The sequence below is a fragment of the Hyposmocoma kahamanoa genome, unplaced genomic scaffold, assembly GCF_003589595.1.
Source record: "Hyposmocoma kahamanoa isolate Upper Pololo Valley unplaced genomic scaffold, ASM358959v1 224, whole genome shotgun sequence".
NCBI classification, from domain to species: domain Eukaryota; kingdom Metazoa; phylum Arthropoda; class Insecta; order Lepidoptera; family Cosmopterigidae; genus Hyposmocoma; species Hyposmocoma kahamanoa.
The window spans coordinates 6544967-6567122 of NW_020653743.1; the positions used below are offsets into that span (position 1 = coordinate 6544967).

Here is a 22156-nt window from a genome sequence, read left to right on the forward strand (position 1 = left end):
ATTCCCGGATTTCGGAGGGTGGTATATTCCACTCTATGTGTATTATTACTTCCTTGAAGTTTAGGTGAATATTCTCAGTCTATTTTTATCTAGTCACAACACAGGATTTAATTAATTTGAGCTCCTGTCTCCGACATGTAGAGCTGTATGTTAGAGTATTTACTCATGTATGTGTTTATTTTGGGAGATAATAAATTATATTATAATGGTAATGCTACTAACTTACATTTAAACCCAATTTGTAAGTATATAAAACCGATTTTTCTATCTCATTTCCCGGCAGTACATCAAGCTACACATTGACTGATCTTGTTTAACGAAACAGCAATTGAGGTGAGTGTAACGGCAATTCTTTTTAGTAGTGGAGATCCTTGTGAACGAGGTCGTCCATGGAAGTACTACCACCTCACTTATTTCTGCCGCCAAGCTGTAAAGCCGGGTACTCATTTTTTCTTACACACACACACACATTTCATTACTAGCGAGCTTTAACCACTACAGTTGCATGTTATGTAACCAAAAATTAGCGTATACGTGGTACGCGAGCTTGCCACGAGCGGAACGCGTACGGTTGACATGAGCCATCTGATCGAAGACTGATTCAAGCGTACACACTAGAACCTCGTTACTGTATCTGTCACGTTACAGTTATAACTCGCTAATGAGTACCCGGCTTAATGCGGGGTTACGGTTTTGAAGGGTTATAGTGCTGGGTAAATTACGGGCACATGGGACTTGCGCGCAGTGGCTCAGATCTTAGCGATTAAAGCTCTGTGTGGCATTGCAATTGTTATGCATAGGCGTGTCTCTCACCACCAGGTGCACAACTTGTAGTTCATCCCGTCACTTGGTGTCGTAAAAACTATTGCGTCAACACACAACGCCAGTTCTCCTGGTCTCTATCCAATCGTTGAACATGTTCTTTAAAGTGCTAATTCATTTTCTGTCTAATATTTATAAGAGTTAAGGGTGTTATAAAAACCTACACAAATCAAAACCTATTTGAATATACACTAAACATATTATTATAATTAAATTCACTCCTATATAACTACGCAACATGTCGTAAAATCATAGTTTCAAAGACCTCATAAAAATATTAAGATGTGTTAATCAACGTGGAAACTATTTAAAAAAAAAGATACAAAAGTAATGTGACGCATCCATCGCCTTAACAACCTGAAATTATGTTCTTAACAGCATAATTACACCTCGAGAACCTATTTACATATGTCTCTTTCGCTCTTATATGGAAATATATATTTCCGTCTCTCTCTCTAAAGCCTTATTCGCAACTCCTTTGATGATTTATTCATAAACGTTCCTCGTTTGTATTTTTTTTGGTTTTCTCGGAACTACGAATCAGCGGTTTTAAAGCACTACTGGTTAATGGTTTTATTTAATACCAGATTGTTTTTAATAATTAGAAAACCAACAGAAGGTATTTATTGCCATGATTTACTATAATAAAATATATGAAAGCATCAAATACTCAGCTGCAATTAAATTAATAATAACTTGTTCAATAATGTTCAGTGAGTTATTAAGATACGTTGTGTGTTAATTGAAATAATTAATGCAATTTAATTGAATTATTAATGATCAGTTATAATTAATAATAACAAAGGTTTATTTTTTCATTACTTTTGATTATTGAATGTATAGGAAAGCATAAGATTAGTAGCACATGTTCAATTATCGTTAGTAGCAGTAGAGCTTCTTGTGAAAAAGTTCGTCCAGGGAATCACTGCCACCTTATAAATACCATACCATTTTTGCCGCAAAGCAGTAATGATTGTTACTGTGCTCCTGTTTTAAATGGTAAGGGTGCTGGTGAAATTACAAACACATTGGACTTATCAATTTGTGTCTCAGGGTGACGAACGCAGCAGCAGTGCCCCTCAGATCTATGTGATTTTAAGCTCTGAGTGGTACTGCAATTGTTATATATATATATATGGGCATGTCGCTTACCACCAGCGATATGTACATCAACCACAAAAAAGTCCCGTTAAAAGTGGTTGGTCAGTTTGAGTTTTTTTTTAAGATTTCTCGTGATATTAATGGCGTGTGATTGGTCGGTTTCAATTCGCAATAGCATTTTTAAGCCGAATCACCAATAGCACGACTGAGGCACGCAAAAAATCATTCAAGTCAAGAATTCAACAACTTCATACCAATTTGCCGATCAGACTTAATTGCTTTTAATAAAAGTTATGCCAGCAGTTTTATACTTATTTCACACCAATTCGACCCAACTATAAATAAGAAAATTTATATAAACGACTTGGCGTTTATTTTATTATCGCAACGCCCAAATGGTAGCGGTTGCCAACCTAATCTATGTACGAACCACTCCAGCTCAAACTATAATTAGAGTGCATCCCATAATCGCAGTCTTCGCTCATACAGCAAATTTATTCGTTTTCTTCCTACTCACAGTACTGGTTTTCTAACTCATTTATTCTTCAGGCGATGCGAATCTGGATCGCTCTGTCACCTTCATATTCAAAAAGCGTCGAAGAAGCTGGCGTTCAAGTAACTTTGTTATCCCGTGCCTTGGTATCACAGCCCCTAGGGAACCCTTTGTCGCGGGTGCCGTGGACAATTAGTCCTCAATTTCATGTTGGAGTCTCAATCTAGATCCCATTAGTGTTAAATTAGTTAATCATGTGTTTGTTATATGTCACATATTGTATATATATTTATATTGTGTTTAAATTATGTGTCTAATAATATAAAAACTTTGATGCTGTCTATTTTTAATTGTCATGTTATGTATCCTTGTTAATTATTCGGAACCCAACTCTCCAGTCGACTGGGAGAGAATGTATAATGACATTAAGTCCTCCATTTGTACTATTTTATGAGCAATAGAGTTTAAAAATAAAAATAAATAAAATATCGTTTGTACCTTCATTTAAAAAAAATCTAATTTGCTTTTTATTTAATTAAGTTACTGGACATACCTTCCGACCTTCGAGGGTCAGCGGAACTTTAGTTTAAGAAACGCTAGATAGCGTACAAACGCAAGACGTTCTTATTAGTGAGAAGCACGAGAGCATACTGAGATTGCAAGTCAACAAAACATAAGACAGTCGACCCAACAGCTGTAGACTCAAAACAAGCAACAATTATCGTTTGAAATGTGAAACCCTACGCCCTTTGGTTCCCTAATTATTCGTTAAGGGCCCTAAATTATCAGAAATAGACGTTGCCTTGTTAAAACGTTAACGATTCTGAATGAAGGTTAGGTGAGGTTAGAAATTATGGATGTTTTATTTAGTGGTTAGATTTATGTCTGAGTTTAGTGCTTTGCTTTGAATGCAACTTGCTTGAATTAGTGTAACAATTGCAATTACTGATTTACTAGGTCTGCTTTTAATTTGAATTTAGCATGTTTATTTTGACACCCCGGTATTGAAAGAAATGTTCAGATTTGTGTATTTATTTCTATCGATAACTTATTGAGTACTAATGCCAAAGTTAGAGTTAATCCGCGGTACTAAACAATCGAAACTTCGAGATTTCGAGCATCGGTAGAATAGTACTTCGAAGAATTGAGCTTTCGAAGCATCGTTTTTGAGATATCTCAAAGGTATCATGTGGACTTTGAAGGTAAGTATAAAAAACGCTCATTGGATATCACAATGACGCGTACTCTATCTTGTATCATCATCTTATTTAAGAGCCAGACTCTTGTCGGTGTAGCCTCCTCCACTCCCTCACGGTTCATGGCCAGTTCTTTGACCTTTTTATAGCTGTCCACTTTGATCTTCTTTCTTATTTGTTCACTATACGCCATTCTTGGTCTTCCTCTTTTTCTTTCCCCTTCTATCCTTCTCTCAATTATCACTCTCACAAATTCGTCATTACGAAACAAATATCCAAACGCTTTCCCCCTTCTCCTCTCTATTGCAATCAAAGGAATTCTCTTTCCAAATGAAGAAGTTTTGGAAAGGGTTGGGGAGGAGAGATGTCTTTTGAATGCAATAGAGAGGAGAGGGAGGAAAATGAAAATTTTCCATTGGTTGTGAAATTATTTTTGTAAATTAACCATTAAATTGGAAATTGGGGTGCACGAATGGAGCCTCCCTACACGACGTTCCATTCCTATCCTGTAGGTACGTCTGGCACACCCTGAAGAAGTCGGAAATCTGGTATTTCTTTTATATACTTTACTATATAACAGTATAGTAAGAGAGAGTTGTGGTATGAAAGATGATATACTGACAAGGATAGAGAGAGGGATTCTTCGATGGTTTGGTCATGTAGAAAGAATGAATGCCGGCACAAATTATAGAGCGAATGTGGATGGAAGCGTAAGACGCGTAGAACTCGGCGAACATATTTCAATATGATTGGGGATGTCCTTAAAAAAAGGCCGGGTTAAAAGTAACAGAAATAAACGGACACGTATGAAGAGATTGATGGGAGTGGAGGAGGCGAAGATCCCACCTTTAGTAGCAGTAGAGCTATTTGTAAAGAGTTCGTCCAGGGAAGTACTGCCACCTTACCTATTTCTGCCGCCAAGCAGTAATGTCAGCATTACTGTGTTCCGGTTATGAAGGATAAGGGTGCGGGTAAAATTACAGGCACATGGGACTTGTCAACTTATGTCTCAGGGTGACGGGCGTAGTGGTAGTGCCCCTCAGTTTTTTGCAATTTAAAGCTCTGAGTGGCACTGAAACTGTTAAAGACAGTCTTGTAGCTTACCATCAGTTGCACGACTTGTTTGTCTAGTCACTTGATGGTATAAAAAATACTATTCGGCTCTCTAACCGTCTAATTCGAAAGACAACCCAACCTTCAGCCAGACATGTTAAATCCTATACATTTTCGAAACCCCTGTGGTGCGACTTCGGTGCCCGTGTGTACGTAACGGCTTTTTTTTTAATGACAGCGCCCGCGTCGCATCTCCGCCATACGTTTCTTCTGCATAAATCTTACCTCAAGGATATCCTTTAATACAGTTACGGAGAAGTATACTTTCTTCTCATTACAGCCGCAAATAAATCGTAAGGGGAGGTGACATGTTGTGATTTACGGCACCAGTGTGGTAGTTTAAAGAAATTTATTTAAAGAATCAAAGAACTTGGACAACGCAAGAAACATTGGAGAGTTTTTGCAAGGTATTTCAAAGTGTGATTAACGCACTATACTACAAAGGTTTAGGCAATTAACTAAATGTATGCCACAAGAAAGTACTATTTTATGCTGGTTACTTATTGTAAAATTATAATAAATTTTTTGAAAATGGTACTAAATTATTTTAAAATCCAACTTCGACTTCCTAGGTCAGTAGTTTTGTTTTACGGTGCAGTAAATCCATTTCTGGAAATCCGGAATTCGAAACAGTAATTAATTAATATTTGGTGGTTTTAACAACTTTATATCGCTCCTTGCAGCTATATCTATACATCGACTGTGAACTGGCAAATGGTACTATTTCAATTTTGACAACTTTACAGGATGAAGAAAAAACTTGTTTTTAAACTTGGTTTATACAATAAAAATACGTAGTTTTTAAATATTTTTATTACATAACAAAAACAATGGAATTTCTGCTGCCGAGTATGAAATAGTACAAAATGGTATTAAAAAGCGAAATCTTTAGAAAAATTGAGATAGTACCGGTGCACAGTCGATATGTGGAACATCTTTTTCCGACCATTGGTAATGTCACATTCTGCATAATAATATGTTGGTACGTCAGTGCTTTTATGTATCATTTCTGACTTCAATTTCAAAACAGATTTGTTGTCTGTACGAGTAGCTATAGTGTATTCAATTAAATAAAAAATAAATAAAGCGCTTTGTAACTACAAATTTAAGTCCACTTGCTAAAACTTTTTTTTATTTAAAAATGAGTGCGCATTTGACCTCCATGTTTCCTGATGGAAAGTGATGATGAGATCGACGATGCAGCATGCGCACATAAACAAATGAAATAAACTTGTTCTTCCATATTGATTTCACCGTGATTGGTAGAAAAATTAAATTTGCCATAAACAAAAAGCAATAAACCATTCATTACAAAAATGGCAAACTGTCGACACTCGTAAAATTTAACGTCATAATTTTTAATGACCCCCGGTTTGTCAACAAAAATGTGTGTTACGGAAAACATAAATCATTGCATATAGTTCCGGATTGAACCTTGTCCCGTTCTGTTCCGAGAAGACTAATTAACAACTTAACACGTGGGTATATTCACATGTGGTGTCGATTTGTGCAGGGTGAAATGCTGGCGGTGACAATATTTGTTTTTTTTTTTTTTGGTAGACAACCCTGCTATATGGCAGATGATCTATCTAATGGAAAATGGCTGCCACCGTGTGTGTAGATATTTCTGCCTTAATTGTCATCGCATTTGGATTTTGGTAAGTTTCAAGATATTGTCACCTACTTTCAACAATTACACTGATTTGCATAAAAATAAAACTGAAACTAAATAAGAAAAAAACTTCGTATACCCCTGGTTTTAGATCTTGTTTCGCTGATTCCAGATATGTTAATAACTCAATTTCGCTAAAATGTCGATTACGTTTTCTGATAACGAGGGCAGATCATTCATAACGTAATATAATCATTCGCAACTGCCTCAGAGGCCGAACGGTTACTATGCCGGACTGCCACGCAGAGGTCCCAGGTCGATTCCCGGGCCGGGAGAAATATTTGTATGGCCTACATTTATTTATCTGTTCTCGTTGCAAGTATCATCTAACCATACGCCGCATATACCAGGAACTGCACACAATAGTCTCTCAAAAAATTGTTACATAAATTATTTACGAAGTATGTCATAAATCACTTGAACAAGAATATTCGATACACAGACAAACTCTTGAGCCACAACTAAACCAAAATCGATTGAAACAAAAACAAGTTTTAAACGACTTAATTTCTACTAAATATCGAATGAACCGCTAAAAACTACATACTTAATTGAATACAAGAGTAATGGAGACATTGAGAATTAGTTATTGTAATAAGGTAGTTTATATTCATTATTGCCAGTGGATTTATTTAAAATTGAACACATAAATAAGTATGGTAGGTACTTCTCTGGACGAACTCTTGTACTAGGAGGTCTACTGCTAATGTTAGGGATATATATACGTAATTAAAAAGTAGTTTACATCATAATAATACAGGTTCTACTCACGATAAATCCGCGCTTAATGCAAATGGCAAACCTAAGCTGAAAATAACCGAAGACATAAGCCTAACCGTTAAAACATCACGTGTTACAAGGTCAATAACATTCAAAACAATAATAATAAAACTTCTATTACTCGATATCTTCGAAAAACAATATAGAAGCAATCAAATAACAATCTTAGCAAATAATCAATAGGTATCGTCCTATAAGGCAATTATCTCCAGGAAATTCAAAAAACGGAGATCAAAGTTTTCTGGGAACGATTATTGTGTACGTGACGCGTGGGTCATGGTGTTTGGTCTGTATAATAAGTTACGAGAAAACTTTACATCGCATTTAAAATCGTAAATATTTCTAAATATGCGTATGAGAGAAAATACAATTGAAGGTTTTTCCACGAGCCGAGATTTCATCGTGCCCAAACAACTGACATTGTTTCACCATTGGGTTGATATAGTTTTCCTTTGGCGTAAAAAGCTTTTTGGCAATCGGAGGCTTCAAATACGCGAACTAAAAGCTCTTTAACAGCCTGTCTCACTCTAGGATTGTTTTTTTTTCTTATAGTACCAACTGACGGAACGAACGGATGGTAGGCGACACGCCTGTCCATAATAGTTGCAGTGTAGCTAAAAGTATATGTAATAACGCAGTGCCACTCAGTTTTAAGTCGCAATGCTCACATTACCGCTTGGCGGCAGAAACAGTAAGTAAGGCGGCAGTACTTCCTTAGACGAAGTCTCGCCCAGGGTTCAGGAATTATATCGTAAACCCACACAAAGCATGCGCTGGCGTCCTGCGCTGACAAATCAGGCGTCGAAGACGTAGATTATTTTGTAATCGACTTTAAAACAGGAAGTTTGAGGCTATTACTCTGACATTTCTGCACCGATAACCGAACCGATAACCGAACCGATAATGGTCCCGTGAAGAAAACATTCCGCGTGAAACGGATTCATCCCGTTTTTTCATCCGCTTCACTCAATTTTACCCATTTGTCTTTAACCGATTTTAATAAAATTTGCATGTAGGTGTAATAATTCACATGAAAATAAAATGTTATGTTAACCTCTAGATTCTCAGTGTTACCAGTTCAGTTCTAGCTGATCTGGAAACGGAAATGGCAGACAGATGAGAGGAATTCCTTGTAGTATACATCAGCTAACTCATATTAGTCGTTTTGGCGAAACTTCCATCTACATTTCGATCGTTGAAATGTAGATGAAAGTACCGTGTATATATAGGATAAGCAAAATTTTGAGAATAAAAAAGTTTATTTTTTATTCATATAATTTAAAAATCGTACTTTTACTTTCTATTGTTTAAGCTCCTATTGTCTTTTTCACCTTACCTGTATATTAATCTTAATTAAATAAAACTTTATATAGATATAATGTTTGTATAGATCTGGACCTGTTACAAAATCTTAAAATCCACAACCTCTTTTAACTTGCACCAACTCGCCCAAGCCAACGCCAATGAGCCGGAACCCGTTCGGAGATGTCTCAATCCCGATACAAGCGATCAATCGGCGCCGACACACGCGTTTTTTCATCGTTCATCCTCCGACACGTAGAAAGAAATCGTTTAGAAATTATTGTAGATTTAAAGCACGCAATTATTATTCGCCTTTTACGTTTTAAATAACTTAAAGTAGCATCCAAGGTTAACGACGTCTTTTGTATGTTTGTGACGCATTTTTAAAGTACAATCATTTCGCTATAATACATTTCAAACTCACAGAGCAAGGTGGAATGTTGGGGACAATAATAAGTTTAATAAGTATCTAGTAATTGCGGGAAAAAACATTTGCACGTTCTTAGAAATACGTTGCACATATTAAACGTTTTACGACAACAAACAGTTAATTGAGCCAAAGATAAAAAGAAAATCACGCCACTACTCCAAATAACGCCTTTTCAAAAAAAGGACTATAAAAACTGTTACTGATGGAATGAAATAAAAAACAACAGAAACAAATAAGAGTGATAATGAAGTTTAAATCACTGAAAACACAAAAGGCGTTGATATATATAAAGTAGTCCATTTGTAGGAACACAATAAAGGGTTGGATAAATTATCGACATTAGCGATTGAGATGATGGTATTTATTAAAATGTTCTAAGATGCGCCGGCGCAGCGGGCAAGACTATTGAACATTTCGATATGGATGTCGTCAATCACATACTTAAAGTACAGGTATCATAATCAGTAAGTAAAGAAATACTTCTTCGAAGATTTTAAGGACATGTGACAAATAGTAATTGTTTATGTGATTAATACGATTGCGTAGTGACGACATAATCCAACTGAAAAGATTTTGCGTTCTGAATAAATTAAGATAGGATATGTAAAATAGTGGCGACAGCGACTCTGACCCCTGATACTCCCGCCGACAACGTACCTCAATCTCAGACACCAAATCAGACTCTGATTCGACCGCCAATGTCTACTGTGACTCGCTCTAGCTGCATATGTAGTCGAATTTGCCGGTTACTTTCTGGTTGAGAGTGTCACGAATACGGTTGCATAGCAAAAGGTCATATGGTATCGTTATTATTAATTAGTATACATGCATATTCAACAAATGTAAGAACGTAGCTGTGAAAAATACAGGCATTATGTTATTTGTGTAAAAAAAAACAACAACGGTCCCAAAGAAAATAAAACTAACTAATAAGGCACTGTAACTACTTATAATAATACATTTACCTTGCAACATTTCAAGTTCGAAACAGTCGGTGGCTCTCAACGGGCCGACAGGAGTGATAAATAGATTATAAATTATAATTTATTTTTTAGTCCCGCTTCGATATCAATTACTTTGTCACTTATTGATTCTGGAGCATTTTTTATATTGTACTCAGGTTTCGTTTTATATGATTGCGATAAAATGTAACATTAATGATAACAAAAACCACGAAAAGGATGTCCATCAAATTAATTTTTAACTTTAATGTAACAAAGGAAGGTATTAAAATTTGATGCAAAGATTTTAAAGACGGATAATTGCCTACGTTGTAAAAAGCTTTTTAAAATGGATACATCTAAAATAAATAAAACTGATACTCTGGACGTCGTAACAGATTAAATTGACGTTTTATTGTTGCTTTTGCCAAAGAAGTAAAACCAAATTAAATAAAGAAGAAACAGTGAATATTGACAAAGTATAATATTTTAACTGGGTCAATGAACATTCAGGATTAATCATGATTTTTGTACGCGTAAAAGAAGTCTTCGTTAAGAATATAAACGACAAATCAAACCAACAATTACTGAACACATTAAACTCAACTCCACATTTCGTACAGTAGCCATAACCAACATTCATTTTCGAAGCAGCCAAACATAAAGTCATTCAATTAAAGGGTCCGAGATCAAAATTAAGCCTTCTTCGTTTAAAATGCATTAATCCGGTCACTTGTCAAGCGCGAGCGCATTCGACGTCCCTTTCTAAAACCCGTTCCGCTCCCTCTCTCACTCCTACGCCGCCAAAGATTAAGCTCCCAAATACATTTGACAAAGGTAATTAAAAAAACAAGACCCGAAAATGTCATATCCAAAGTGACATGCTGTAAATTGGAATCTGTTGTAATTTATTTCAGAGCAAAAGAGCAATAAATCTTCGAGCACAGATTTTAAAAGTTACGGCTTATCATGATGCTTTTATTGCCCCACTTTTCTACTCAGAATCCTGTTTTGGTTAATTAATCAATTTACTTCCTCAGAGAGACATCCTTTCGACTTCAATGTTCTCGCCTCTTTGGATCCTTTGCCCGACTCTCGGTTTCGTTTCACAATCGAAGCGCTTAAGCCTTTTACCTTTTTCATTTTTGGGAGTAACATGAACTCTCAATCTCTCGCTCAGTTTTTACGCTCGGTTAAGCCAGAGTTGGACCTTAATTTACGATTATCGAATAAAGACCTATACGCGTTCAGATATTGTGTATGTGCATGTGGTTATAATCATTTTTCGGTATATTGACTTTTATAGTCTCACACTCGAAGGCTTTTACGACTTCGAAGTTATTACGATCAAATGCACTTTTGATTGCGAATATATGCACTCGTTTAGTATTCACATTTTTTTTTTCATTATGATTATCATATTTTTATGTTTATATCATCTTTTTACTTCGGCGAGAGTCTAATCAGAGAGGTTTTATAACGTTTCACAATATTCCTTCAAGCAAAAATCTTGGGACAGGTTCACGTAAATATGGTGATTAACATTTCGGAGTCTTCATTTCATAATGAGAGGTATCGGTGCGAACAACTTTATTAAAAAGGAAACGTAGTATTCAATTATTTATTGGTAGGTTATCCTTGGAACCCTTTTAAAGGCATACAGTCATTGCACAACTCCAAATCCATGCATCTGCTTCGCATATTTCAAATATCTCCTCAGAGTTTTCTGTTGGTTTGCCTTGTCTGGACAACAAGATTGAAAAGGCTACAAATTAAGTGAAAAAGTGTCCCAATGAACTTCTAAATCGTTCGCTATATGTGTCTCGGGAATACCATCTTCGTTTACATCATCATTTACTGTTTTATCAGATGGTCTTGAATCATTCAAGTTTAAGTCTTGTGTATTTACTGTTAAAGTTTCGTTTTGCATTGTTTCTTTTATGTTTTTATTGCCCTTGTCGTATGCTAAACACATTGTCTCGGGGTCATCGATTTCAGGAACAACAACTCTGTTACTGCAACTGTAAAGTTTCTTGTCCTCTGCCTTTAAAGATGCATAATGGTTAGTTTGTTTGTAAATTTTGTTGCGTTGGGTTAGAGTAGATTTTTCTTTGGAGTTATCTGCTGAATGAGAAGTTATTTGTTTTAAAGGGGTCTTATCGCGGCACGTAGGCTCGATTTGAATAAAAATACAATTTATATGTGTCGGTGGGTTCGGCGAGCCAGTGTTGGGTTTCGGAGCCGGTCTGTCGAGTGGCTCCCAATTTGCTGCGTTTCTGAGTAAGTTATTAAGTTTCCTCTTGTCACTTAACTTGCGAAATTTTGCAGCAGTGCCAATCGGGTTAATACCGTATACCTGCCGCTACGGTGAAGCAAATCTAGCGGATTTTTTTAAAGTGTCAGTTTGATCGATGGGAGTTCTTGGTTCTGGTTAATTCGTGCTATTAAGCTACTGAGTCATTTGATTTCTTATTTGGTTATTAATGTTTCGTTTTCAACGTCTCGTTTGCTTTTGGCTGATGGTCACAAAAAAATTAGGCAAATATATTATACAAAAATTCGTGAAAAAATTTACCTACCTACACCTAAGACACCTAGAGTCGAGTATACCCGAACGGACATAATATAAAACTGATTTTTGATGATTTTTTTAGATCTCAGCTCTTGATAATTCAATGATTTCCACGAAGCGTTGCACCTCCACAAGTACATTTTAGTAGCAGTAGATCTCCTTGTGAAAGAGTTTGTTGAGGGAAGTACTGCCACCTTACCAATTTCTGCCGCCAAGCAAGTAATGTGAGCATTATTACTGCGTTCCGGTTTGAAAGCGTAAGTGTGCTGGTGAAATTACAGACACGTGGGACTTGTCAACATGTCTCAGGGTAACGGGTGCTGTGGCAGTGCCCCTAAGATCTTGGCGATTTAAAGCTCTGAGTGGCACTGCAACTGTTATGGATAGGCGTGTCGCTTACCACTAGGCGCATGACTTGTTCGTGCCGTCAAAAAAATACGACCCACGACTACGGAGTGGATTCTTTACGTGCAGGCCTATTCCTTGAACGCTTAACTTGGGCCTTTTCAAGGTGAGAGTGAATAGGATTTATAGGTGCGCATGCTCCACTGTCGAGCTCAACGTTACTTTCCATCACCGCTTTCCAACGTCACTTTCCACCAAGTGAGATGGAGGTCAAATGCGCACTTTATTCTCATAAACAAAAATACGTTTTATTCTTATAACCGCAAAATTAGCCCACCGCTTTTCATCTATACCATCGATACTGTCATGTAACTTACGTGGCTAATAAGGTAATTTTTATAGGTAGCCGAGCAGCCAAGGTCAGCATAATATATGTATAAATTTATATGCCTTGCATGCCATCCAGTGCAGTAGACGAAACCCGAGCCTCGCAAAGCACACTGACACATTTCCAGTGAACACCGTTACTATGGACAATGTTATGCAAAATATTACCACTAAATACATCTCAATAAATTTCAACACGAGACTATTTATATTTATGAGGAGCATATTATTCATCATTAATCTCCAAATTCTTGGGCACAGGTTCCTCTGAAAACGGTTTAGGCCTTAGCCATTCCACGCTAGCCCGAATGCAGAAGGCAACATTATCTCTATAATACATACTTGACGTTGTTTAAACAGGAACAAGACAAAATTTCCACCCTTTAGAACATTAGTCGAATCCCAAAAAATCATTGGTTAAAAGAAAAATTTCACAATGAAGTCATTAGTTAGAGTTATTCGAATCTTGCATAAAATTAAGAATCAGCTCAAATCGATTAAGGCGAATGAATAAATCGATTGGTTCCATTTGAATTTTTGTCTTAATTGCGAATGTTACTCTAGTTTTTACTCCAATCGGACATTTAAACGTTTTGTTTACTGCGACCACCTGGGGGACTGAGGAGATTCTAATCACAATGTTAAATACTTTTCACAGAAGAATTTTAATACGAATAATCGTCTCTTTACATCGAAGATTTTACTAAAATAACTATAGTATAAATGTACGGTAACAAATACACTAAACATGCTTAATAAGAAAGATGAGAAAACAGTTGTAAATATCTATCTAGAACTCTTCTAGTTAAAATTAGAAAATTCCATCATGCCCAGAAGGCTGACAAAGTTTCCCTTTAGTTTCCCCATCCGCCAAACTTCTTCTTTGGTGGAAGTACCAGCCCGTTTTCTGATAACGGTTGCTTCAACTAACATTAAACTTATTAATTTTAAAAAAGAATGAAATATAAAATACACATCCTAATTTTTATATTTGTGATATAAATTGTTGTTGTTATTTTTGTTTTATCAAAAGTGATATCGTGGCATAAAACTACTGTAACTCATGATAATCTTTTATTTGGTATCTTATTCCGTGACAGACGAGACGTAACGTTGACGTCTTGTTTCCCTTGTTACATGAAATTAAATATTGGTTTTCTTCGGTTTTGCTACTCTTCTACATAACACCAATTTATTAAAGAAAATATTGAAAACAAAAATGGCACCTAATTGAGCGTCGCATAAAGATGTGTAAGCGGATCCCGGTTGGCAGTGTAAGTTGACACCAGTCGCCGATTTTTTTAACCTTTTCGTTTAAAAATAACAACGGTTTAAAGGGTTAAGTTTCTCGCGTGTTTTTGTGGATGGGTGATTTTGTTAATCTTGGTTTTATTGCTTAATGATTTCGTGTGTATTTTAAAGTAATGCTACATTTCAGAGAAGCAAGAAGTATCTAGTATGACACTCACTACTGGACACGGAACTTGCTCGGAGGACTAGACGTAGACAAGGGTTCCCCCCAAGGATTCGCACGAAGCGTATCGCTTCCACATTTATATGGTGTACGGCTATGGAGTGGAATTCCCTGCCTGCAGACCTGTTCCCTGAACGGTATAACTTAGGCATTTTCAAGGCGAGAGTGAATAGGCATTATTTAAGTGGGCATGCTCCATCGTCTACCACATTGTCATTTCCCTTCAGGTGAAATTAAGATCAAATGCGCACTTTAAAAAAAAACAAAGAACTTCTTTGAGGAAAAGATAGGGCCGTATTATATCGCCACCATGGCACAATACAGGTTGTTTTATATAAATAGATTTCTCACAGATTTAGCTACGGTAAAAAATTCATTAAAATCCAAAAACAAAGATTAGCAATAAACAGAAAAATTCATAGTGTCTGGTGGTTTGTTCCGTAGCTCAGTTGGGAGAGCGTCTAGCACAGCTTACTCAAAAGCACTGATTCGAATCAAGCCAGATCAAAGGAAATTTTATTACTGTTCGATCTTTGTATTAATAATTATAATAAATATCTGTAAACTAAAACCTGCGACAAATATTTGTTTTGTCCTATCTAAAATACATAATGCGTCACCTGACGTCATCTAAAACGACTGAAACAATTTTCATGAAACAATGTTCCCAACTCGTTGACGAGATTTATCGGCCTACATCTGACCCGGTTCAAATAAATATACATCGAGGCGCGGACATGTCCACGACGAATCGCTAATGCGCAAGCGCAATGCTGGGCAATGTGACCGATTTTATATAGCCGTCAAAACATGAGATCACAGCGTATAAAGGTACTCCCTTATCAGAATTCACTAACAGTTTATACAATTAACACGGTGATCATCTTAGGTCACTTAGGCATCTTTCTTCATTTAAGATATTACGTTCTTGTAGGCAGACAAGTCGCCAACCATCTCTGCTCAGCGCCCTATCTTCGATTTCCTCACCTTTTCCCTTATCTGATCTAAATAATTACTTCTCGGTCTCCTTCTGCCTCTCTTTCCTTCGAGTTTACCTTCAATGATGCTTCTAATAAAATCGTCGAGACGTAACAAGTGCCCAAACATCTTTCCCTTTCGGTTCTCTATTGTCTTTAGTAAGCTTCTCTTTTCCTGCACTATTCTTAATACCTCTTCATTGGTTTTTCTTTCCGTTAAACTGATTCCCTCCGCTATTGGCATAAATTAAAGACATTATTTGGTTTTATAATTCCCCTATACTACATATACAAAAATCTTTTATAGAAAGTTTCGTGAGACAGTTTTTTAATTCGGTCTCGGACTTCCCTTCTTTGATACTTCTTCTTCTACCTAGGTATACCTAAATATAAGTTACACATGTAGACCCTGCCTTGAAAAAGAGATGGTGTTCAAAAGGCTACGTGAATCTCTGTCGTAATCACGATCGATCACTATTTTTTCTTGTCGACACCATCTTGACGCCTTTGTCCGTCAATTTACTTATGTAAAGCAGGGGAAAAAAAGAGGGATCAAATTCTCCACTTCGCTATGTCACTCTCCTGTTATGGGACCAATGAAAAGCTGACGTGTTAGTTAATTCACCCATTGTCTACCATAGCGTCTCCTCTTGAAGTGCTGTAATTCGGCAAGTATACTCATGGACATATTTTTAGAATCCTAAAAAAGGTTGAATAATGATAACAACGTTCATATGAACCCCTGGCCATATTATATACCACAAAGTTTAATCGAAATCAAAAGATGATTGAAGTCTTTCTTTGTTTTCAAATTAAACTTTCTGGCACAAGTAGCTAGTGCTTCATATTAAGATTGTTATCATAATACAACCTTTTTTAACGGATTTTCTAACATCCTCACGCTGCTTAGCCAAAATAACTAAATGGTTGCAGACGCACATCTCTTTTCTGCTCTAATATTAGACCTTAAATGCTCTATTCCTAGAGTTAAAACAAAAACCACACCAGGCTCTAACTTAACCCCGTACCATTCCATTAATCTGCTACGGTCCCGCCTATAAGACAATATTAGTGAAGGTATTTTAATACATTGTGTTTGCCTTTGTGTCCATGAAAATATTTCTCTAGCACTTGTAAGGAATCCAAAGGTTATTTTAGCAGATATTAGTCAAAAAGGTCAATGACCTTTGATATGGATACACTAGACATATGGAATTTAAACAAGGTTCTTGATAGAATCAATCACGATATGATTAAATTATTAGTTACAATTGTTGCTGCAATTGCAATTGGCAAAAGATTGCACAGGACCCAAAGAAAGTAGCAACGTCTCGTTTCGGAGGCCGCACATTTTGGATCGCTGAGCCAGCGGAGTGAGTACGTAAATGCTGCAATATTATGTTTCACAGGCTCAGACTGAAACAACTTTCATTATCGCCTTAAACAATATCTTCGTTATTTCAATCGCATGTTCTGTTTTCAGTGTAGCTAAATGAAGAAATAAGGCATTCCCCAAAAAGCCCGTGTAGTTTTTGCCACTAGTTTTCATCACTTTCCATCAGGTGAGATGGAGGTCAAATGCGCAATTATATTTTATAAAAAAAAAACTAAAAAGCTAATTTTAAACAAAACATATAATACTTTTAAATGTTATATAGTTTATGGTCATTTCAAAAATAACATTTTAGCGCGAATTTTAGGAATAGGCGGGAGAACTGTAAAGTTCATAATTCATGAAAAACGTCGCTTACGATGAGTCGGCGGTCAGAGCTATATATTGTGTAGTTATAAGACATAAGGCACCTGGTTATGGTGTATGTGAGTTACCAATCCAACGTCTGAGAAAAAGTATGCGAGTTAATACATTCTACAAGTGAATATCATTCATTCATATCATTCTCCTTTCTCTAAACGTTCTCCACATCCAATTTTAGAAATATTCTAAAACAGTATAAAGTTAAATGTTTCGGAACGTCTTAATTGCAAGGTCGCACAACCCTTTCGTTTCGAATCTTGGCGTGTCCAATACCTTTTAATAGTCTTCCTAACATATCTGTCATCTTCCACACAAAACATATGATTCTCAACTTTAAAACGCAGCTGTTTTAAGGTAGATTTCTTAATGGCAAAGAACGAAAGACGAAGCGAAGAAGTCGTGAGTTCAAAGCCTAATTAACACCTCTGCATAGAGATAAATTGTTCTGATAGTGTTAGTAAAAGACATTTGCGGGTTTTTGTATGATAATGTATGGGCTTCGTGGTGTATGGTTTCGAGATAGATTTAAATGGTGGAAAAGCTTTTAGAGTGGAAGGAATTTTGTATTGGAATGGCGTAATTTAAAGTAATTATTTGGTTTTGGAATTCACCTATGCAAAAAATCTTTTAGAGATAGTTTCATAAGTTCAACTTAAAAACGTAAATTTATGTCTTGTATTATTTTTTAAATTCCCCAACCGACTCAGTTCAGCTCTGAGGAAAACTTTCCTTTGCCTGTCTTTACTTCTTCAATGCTTCTAAGAATACTGTTATGTCGTTTCAGGTGTCCAAACATCTTTCCCCTTCGGTTCTCTACTGTCTTTAATAGACTTCTCTTTTGCTGCATTATTGTTAACAACTTCTCATTGGTTTTTCTCTCTGTCTAACTAAATCCCACCAATCTTCTCCAGCACGTTATCTCAAATCCCTCTAATTGTTTTCTGTGTTAACATGTTACTAGATAATGCTCTGAATGTGCACTTTTATCTTCAGTTTTCTTCTAATAACACTTAAGATAATTTACGGTAGAATGTTATGTAGTAGGTGATACTCTTATTACTATAATTATGACAATGATTATGTTTTCAAACACATGAACTTTGATGATGTCTCCAATCCACCTAATATTAAATGAAAAGTGGGATCCAAACGCGATAGAACCTAGACCGGAATTGAAACAATCACAGTTACTGCCGTAGCTTTCTCCACCCTGCCTACCTCATATGAAGGGAATACTTTTAAATACGTGAGCTGGAAGAAAAGATTATGAGACGGAGAAAGTTGTCACTAAAGCGGCAAATTGTAAAACAGTACGGAAAAGTTGAATAATTCTTCAGAGCACTAGCGAATAAACATTCGATAAAAGGCACTTATCGATGCAACATCTCTATGCAGTTGCAAAGGTTCGAGGTATGATGAGATTTGTTACATTACCGTTGATAGTATTTACTTGAAAATAATGTAAAGTATAAAGTAACAAGAAACATTCCATGAAAAAAGGTACTCGCTATTATTAACATAACGTTATCAAGTGCTCGGGTTGCAATATGCAGTTATGTCGTCTGCAGTATCAAATTAGTCTACAGTTACACTTAAGGTTTATCACTCGAGTATAGTGTTACTGTTTATGGTCATATGAACTGGCAAAAGGTCAGTTGGTATTTAACGTGTCTAAGGAATCAGAGGGTTACATAATTCTTCAATGTAAATTTACGAAAATATATATTTTATCTTCATGTACAAATGAGGTTTTTGTATTAAATTGTATATTTCAAACAACCAATAGAATTAATGGCGGTTATCGGTAAGTTCAAACAAACCAATTACATGGCTTGTATATCACGTAAAATGCTATAGAAAATGGAAACTAACAGCGTAAATGACTAAAACAGTATGTTACGGTCTTGCTTTTGTATGTATTTCTCCTGACATTACAGTGCTACACTACTGATGTAGCATTTCACGTCATAATGTTGGCGCAAAACAACATTTTTATGTAACACACACACTCAATATCGTCAAACGAAACTCCCATGTTTTCAAATTTAAACATATTTTCAGAACATTAAACGTCATTTACCAAAAGTTTTCGTTTAGTAACGTGTTCATTTTATCGTGCGATATTTAAGTTTATAACATTATATAGATAATTTAAGATTTTAGATAGATAGCTAAGTAAATATGTATGGTATAGTTATGGAAACCTCGACAAGTGTCGAGGTTTCCATAAAATATATTTTTTTTTAATAATGAATCGTATATTGGGATGAAAACGCTGTAGAGTAATAAATAGAAATAACCAATCTGACGGCCTTATTGTCACGCGAAACTGTACGAAATTCGAATCTACCAATCAAACGACTTTAAAATCACGTGAAATACAGTAGAAAATTGAAAGGAACCAATAAGATACACCGTATAATGCTGTTAATCACAGTAATAAGACAATTTACCTACAATATTCTAACGTGAACAGTTCAAAAAGGAATAGGAGTGCTAAATGTAATAAAAGTGCTTTGGATTTATTAATAAAGTGAAGGAGAAATGATCAGACAGCAGGAATTTATAAATATTGTTTTGGTTCCACCTGGGAGTCTGTAGTGTGGGAGTCGTAGTCCAATAGAAGTAATAATTGCACTACCACCTCAGCCGAAGGTACGTAGTCCAACTAGTTGGACAGAACAATTGAACCATACCGCTAATTACTACGCGTAACATAGTAGTAAAGCTAGTAGCAAAGCTCCTTCCTTCCTTTCTACCGCCAAGCAGTAATGTGAACATTACTGCGTTCTGGTTTCGAAAGGTACTGGTGAAATTATAGGCACATGGGACTTGTCAACTTTTTGTTTCAGGGTGACGGGCGCAGTGGCAGTGCTTCTCAAGTCTATGCGATTTAAAGCTCTGAATGGTATTGCAACTGTTATGAATAGGCGTGTCGGTTACCATCAGGCACAAGTCATTTGATGCCATTGTCAATATCATGTATCGTAGTGAATGCTTTCCTCATGTTTCTTTAATATTACTGCATTAAAAAACGAAAAGTTTGGAGATGGAACTTTCCACCAAGGGTTGTCTTCAGGAGCTCATTGTCTTAATTCGTGCCTGCAGCAGACGTACAGGTATCACAAACTTACCTCGTAAAGTATTCGCGCCGTAAAGAGGATGGTCGTAGGGCACAGGACGGTAAGCCGGGTGGAGGGCGGCTAGGTAGCTCAGTTCGCTGGTCGCGCCCGCTGCCGCTGCCGCTGCTGCCGCCAGTCTATTGAACAAAAATGTTATTTGTTAATAGGTTAAACAATCAATAAAATACACAATTATAAAACAAATATTTCGATAAGGTTTATGACTTAACTATAGAGGACTGTAGAGTGCATAAGCCCAAACAAAATTAATATAAATACAATTAAGACTTAAACATTAAGAACACCACGTCACATAGCTCAACTTACATTGCCGTAACAACAGGTCGCGCGACTAAGACGAAAATCGTACTGATAACTCATCCATTTGTTTGCGTTGTGTGAATACAAACGTACAAAATGTCAAAAAACGCGTACTAAAAGGTCGTACAGCCAATAAATGCTGCAGTTTGCGCAGTTAATAAAAACTGACACCATACTTGTTACAGGCAAAAAGTAAACACAAGCTTTTGTTCCATGTTCTAAAGTATCCAACTGAGAATATTATTTTCACCAATATAATTCACAACATGCTACACAATGACATTTTTTTTTTTTTTTCTTTTTGGCGTCTGTGAGCGCGAACCTCAAGGCCTTACGCAATGACGTCATGTTCTGTTTCGGTAGATAAAATGTTAGAACAGTGTAAATGTAACTTAATATTCGTTTGTTACTGATAAAGTTTTGGATTGTGTTGCAATTAGCTAATTGAATTATAGAAATTTTAGTAGCAGTAGAGCTCCTTGTGAAAGAGTTCGTCCAGGGAAGTAGGTACTGCCACCTTACCTATTTCTGCTGCCAAGCAGGTAATGCTCATATTGCGTTCCAGTTTTAAATGGTGAGGGTTCTGGTGAAATTACAGGCACATGTGACTTGTCAACTCAGGGTGACGGGCGTATTGGCAGAGCCCCTCAGATCTTTGATTTAAAGAACTAAGTGGCACTGCAACTGTTATGGACAGGCGCGTCGCTTACCACCAGGCTGTTCATCCCGTCACTTGGTGTCGTAAAAAAATCGTTGTAATTTTTTTTTACAGTTTGCAAATAATATACATAAAGCTATTTTTCATTTTTCGTTAAAGAAAAGGCAGTGGTTTAAAATGATACAGCCAAGTCTTGGTAGTTTCTTTCTTTTGGTAGTACATAATCATTGGTAAATTATACACCACTTTGAATCTTCAAATGGTGGCGTTTATATTGACTTTCGTATCATTTGTTTGTGTTGCCAGTAGAAAAAAGTCAAGACACTTTGAAATTTTCAACAAGTCGAAGCCAAGACTCCGACTTGACATTGTCTCTTTCAATGTATGGCTCTCTGTTAATTCATGATCAGCGACTAGTAGCAAATTCAAGCACGTGCTACTAAACGTGTTTTAAAATAATAGACGTGCAATATGAAAACAATGAAGCTTCCCACGAACAAAGCGGCTTGCGCGAGCGCAGCAAAACAATGCCGTAATAAAATTATTAAACAAATCAAGCTCATAATAACGCGGCCGGAGAAAATTGTCGGGTGGGTCCACTGGGATAAAGAAATTATCCGACTTACGAGCAATGGTTTAGGAACTGGGAGAGATTATAGGAATAAGCATAGTACTTCAAAGTAAGAGAACTGTA

General features: G+C 36.3%; 1 protein-coding gene across 3 annotated transcripts in view; it reads right to left on the bottom strand.

The window, feature by feature from the left end:
• The window catches only part of LOC113228149 (transcriptional activator cubitus interruptus), a 179992-nt gene that overhangs the window by 33416 nt on the left and 124420 nt on the right, over positions 1–22156 (bottom strand). For all 3 annotated transcript variants that reach the window (XM_026461359.1, XM_026461358.1, XM_026461357.1), the window contains exon 5: positions 20496–20620. In XM_026461359.1, the coding sequence (XP_026317144.1) occupies positions 20496–20620 (125 nt within the window). The remainder of the gene's footprint in view (positions 1–20495; positions 20621–22156) is intronic.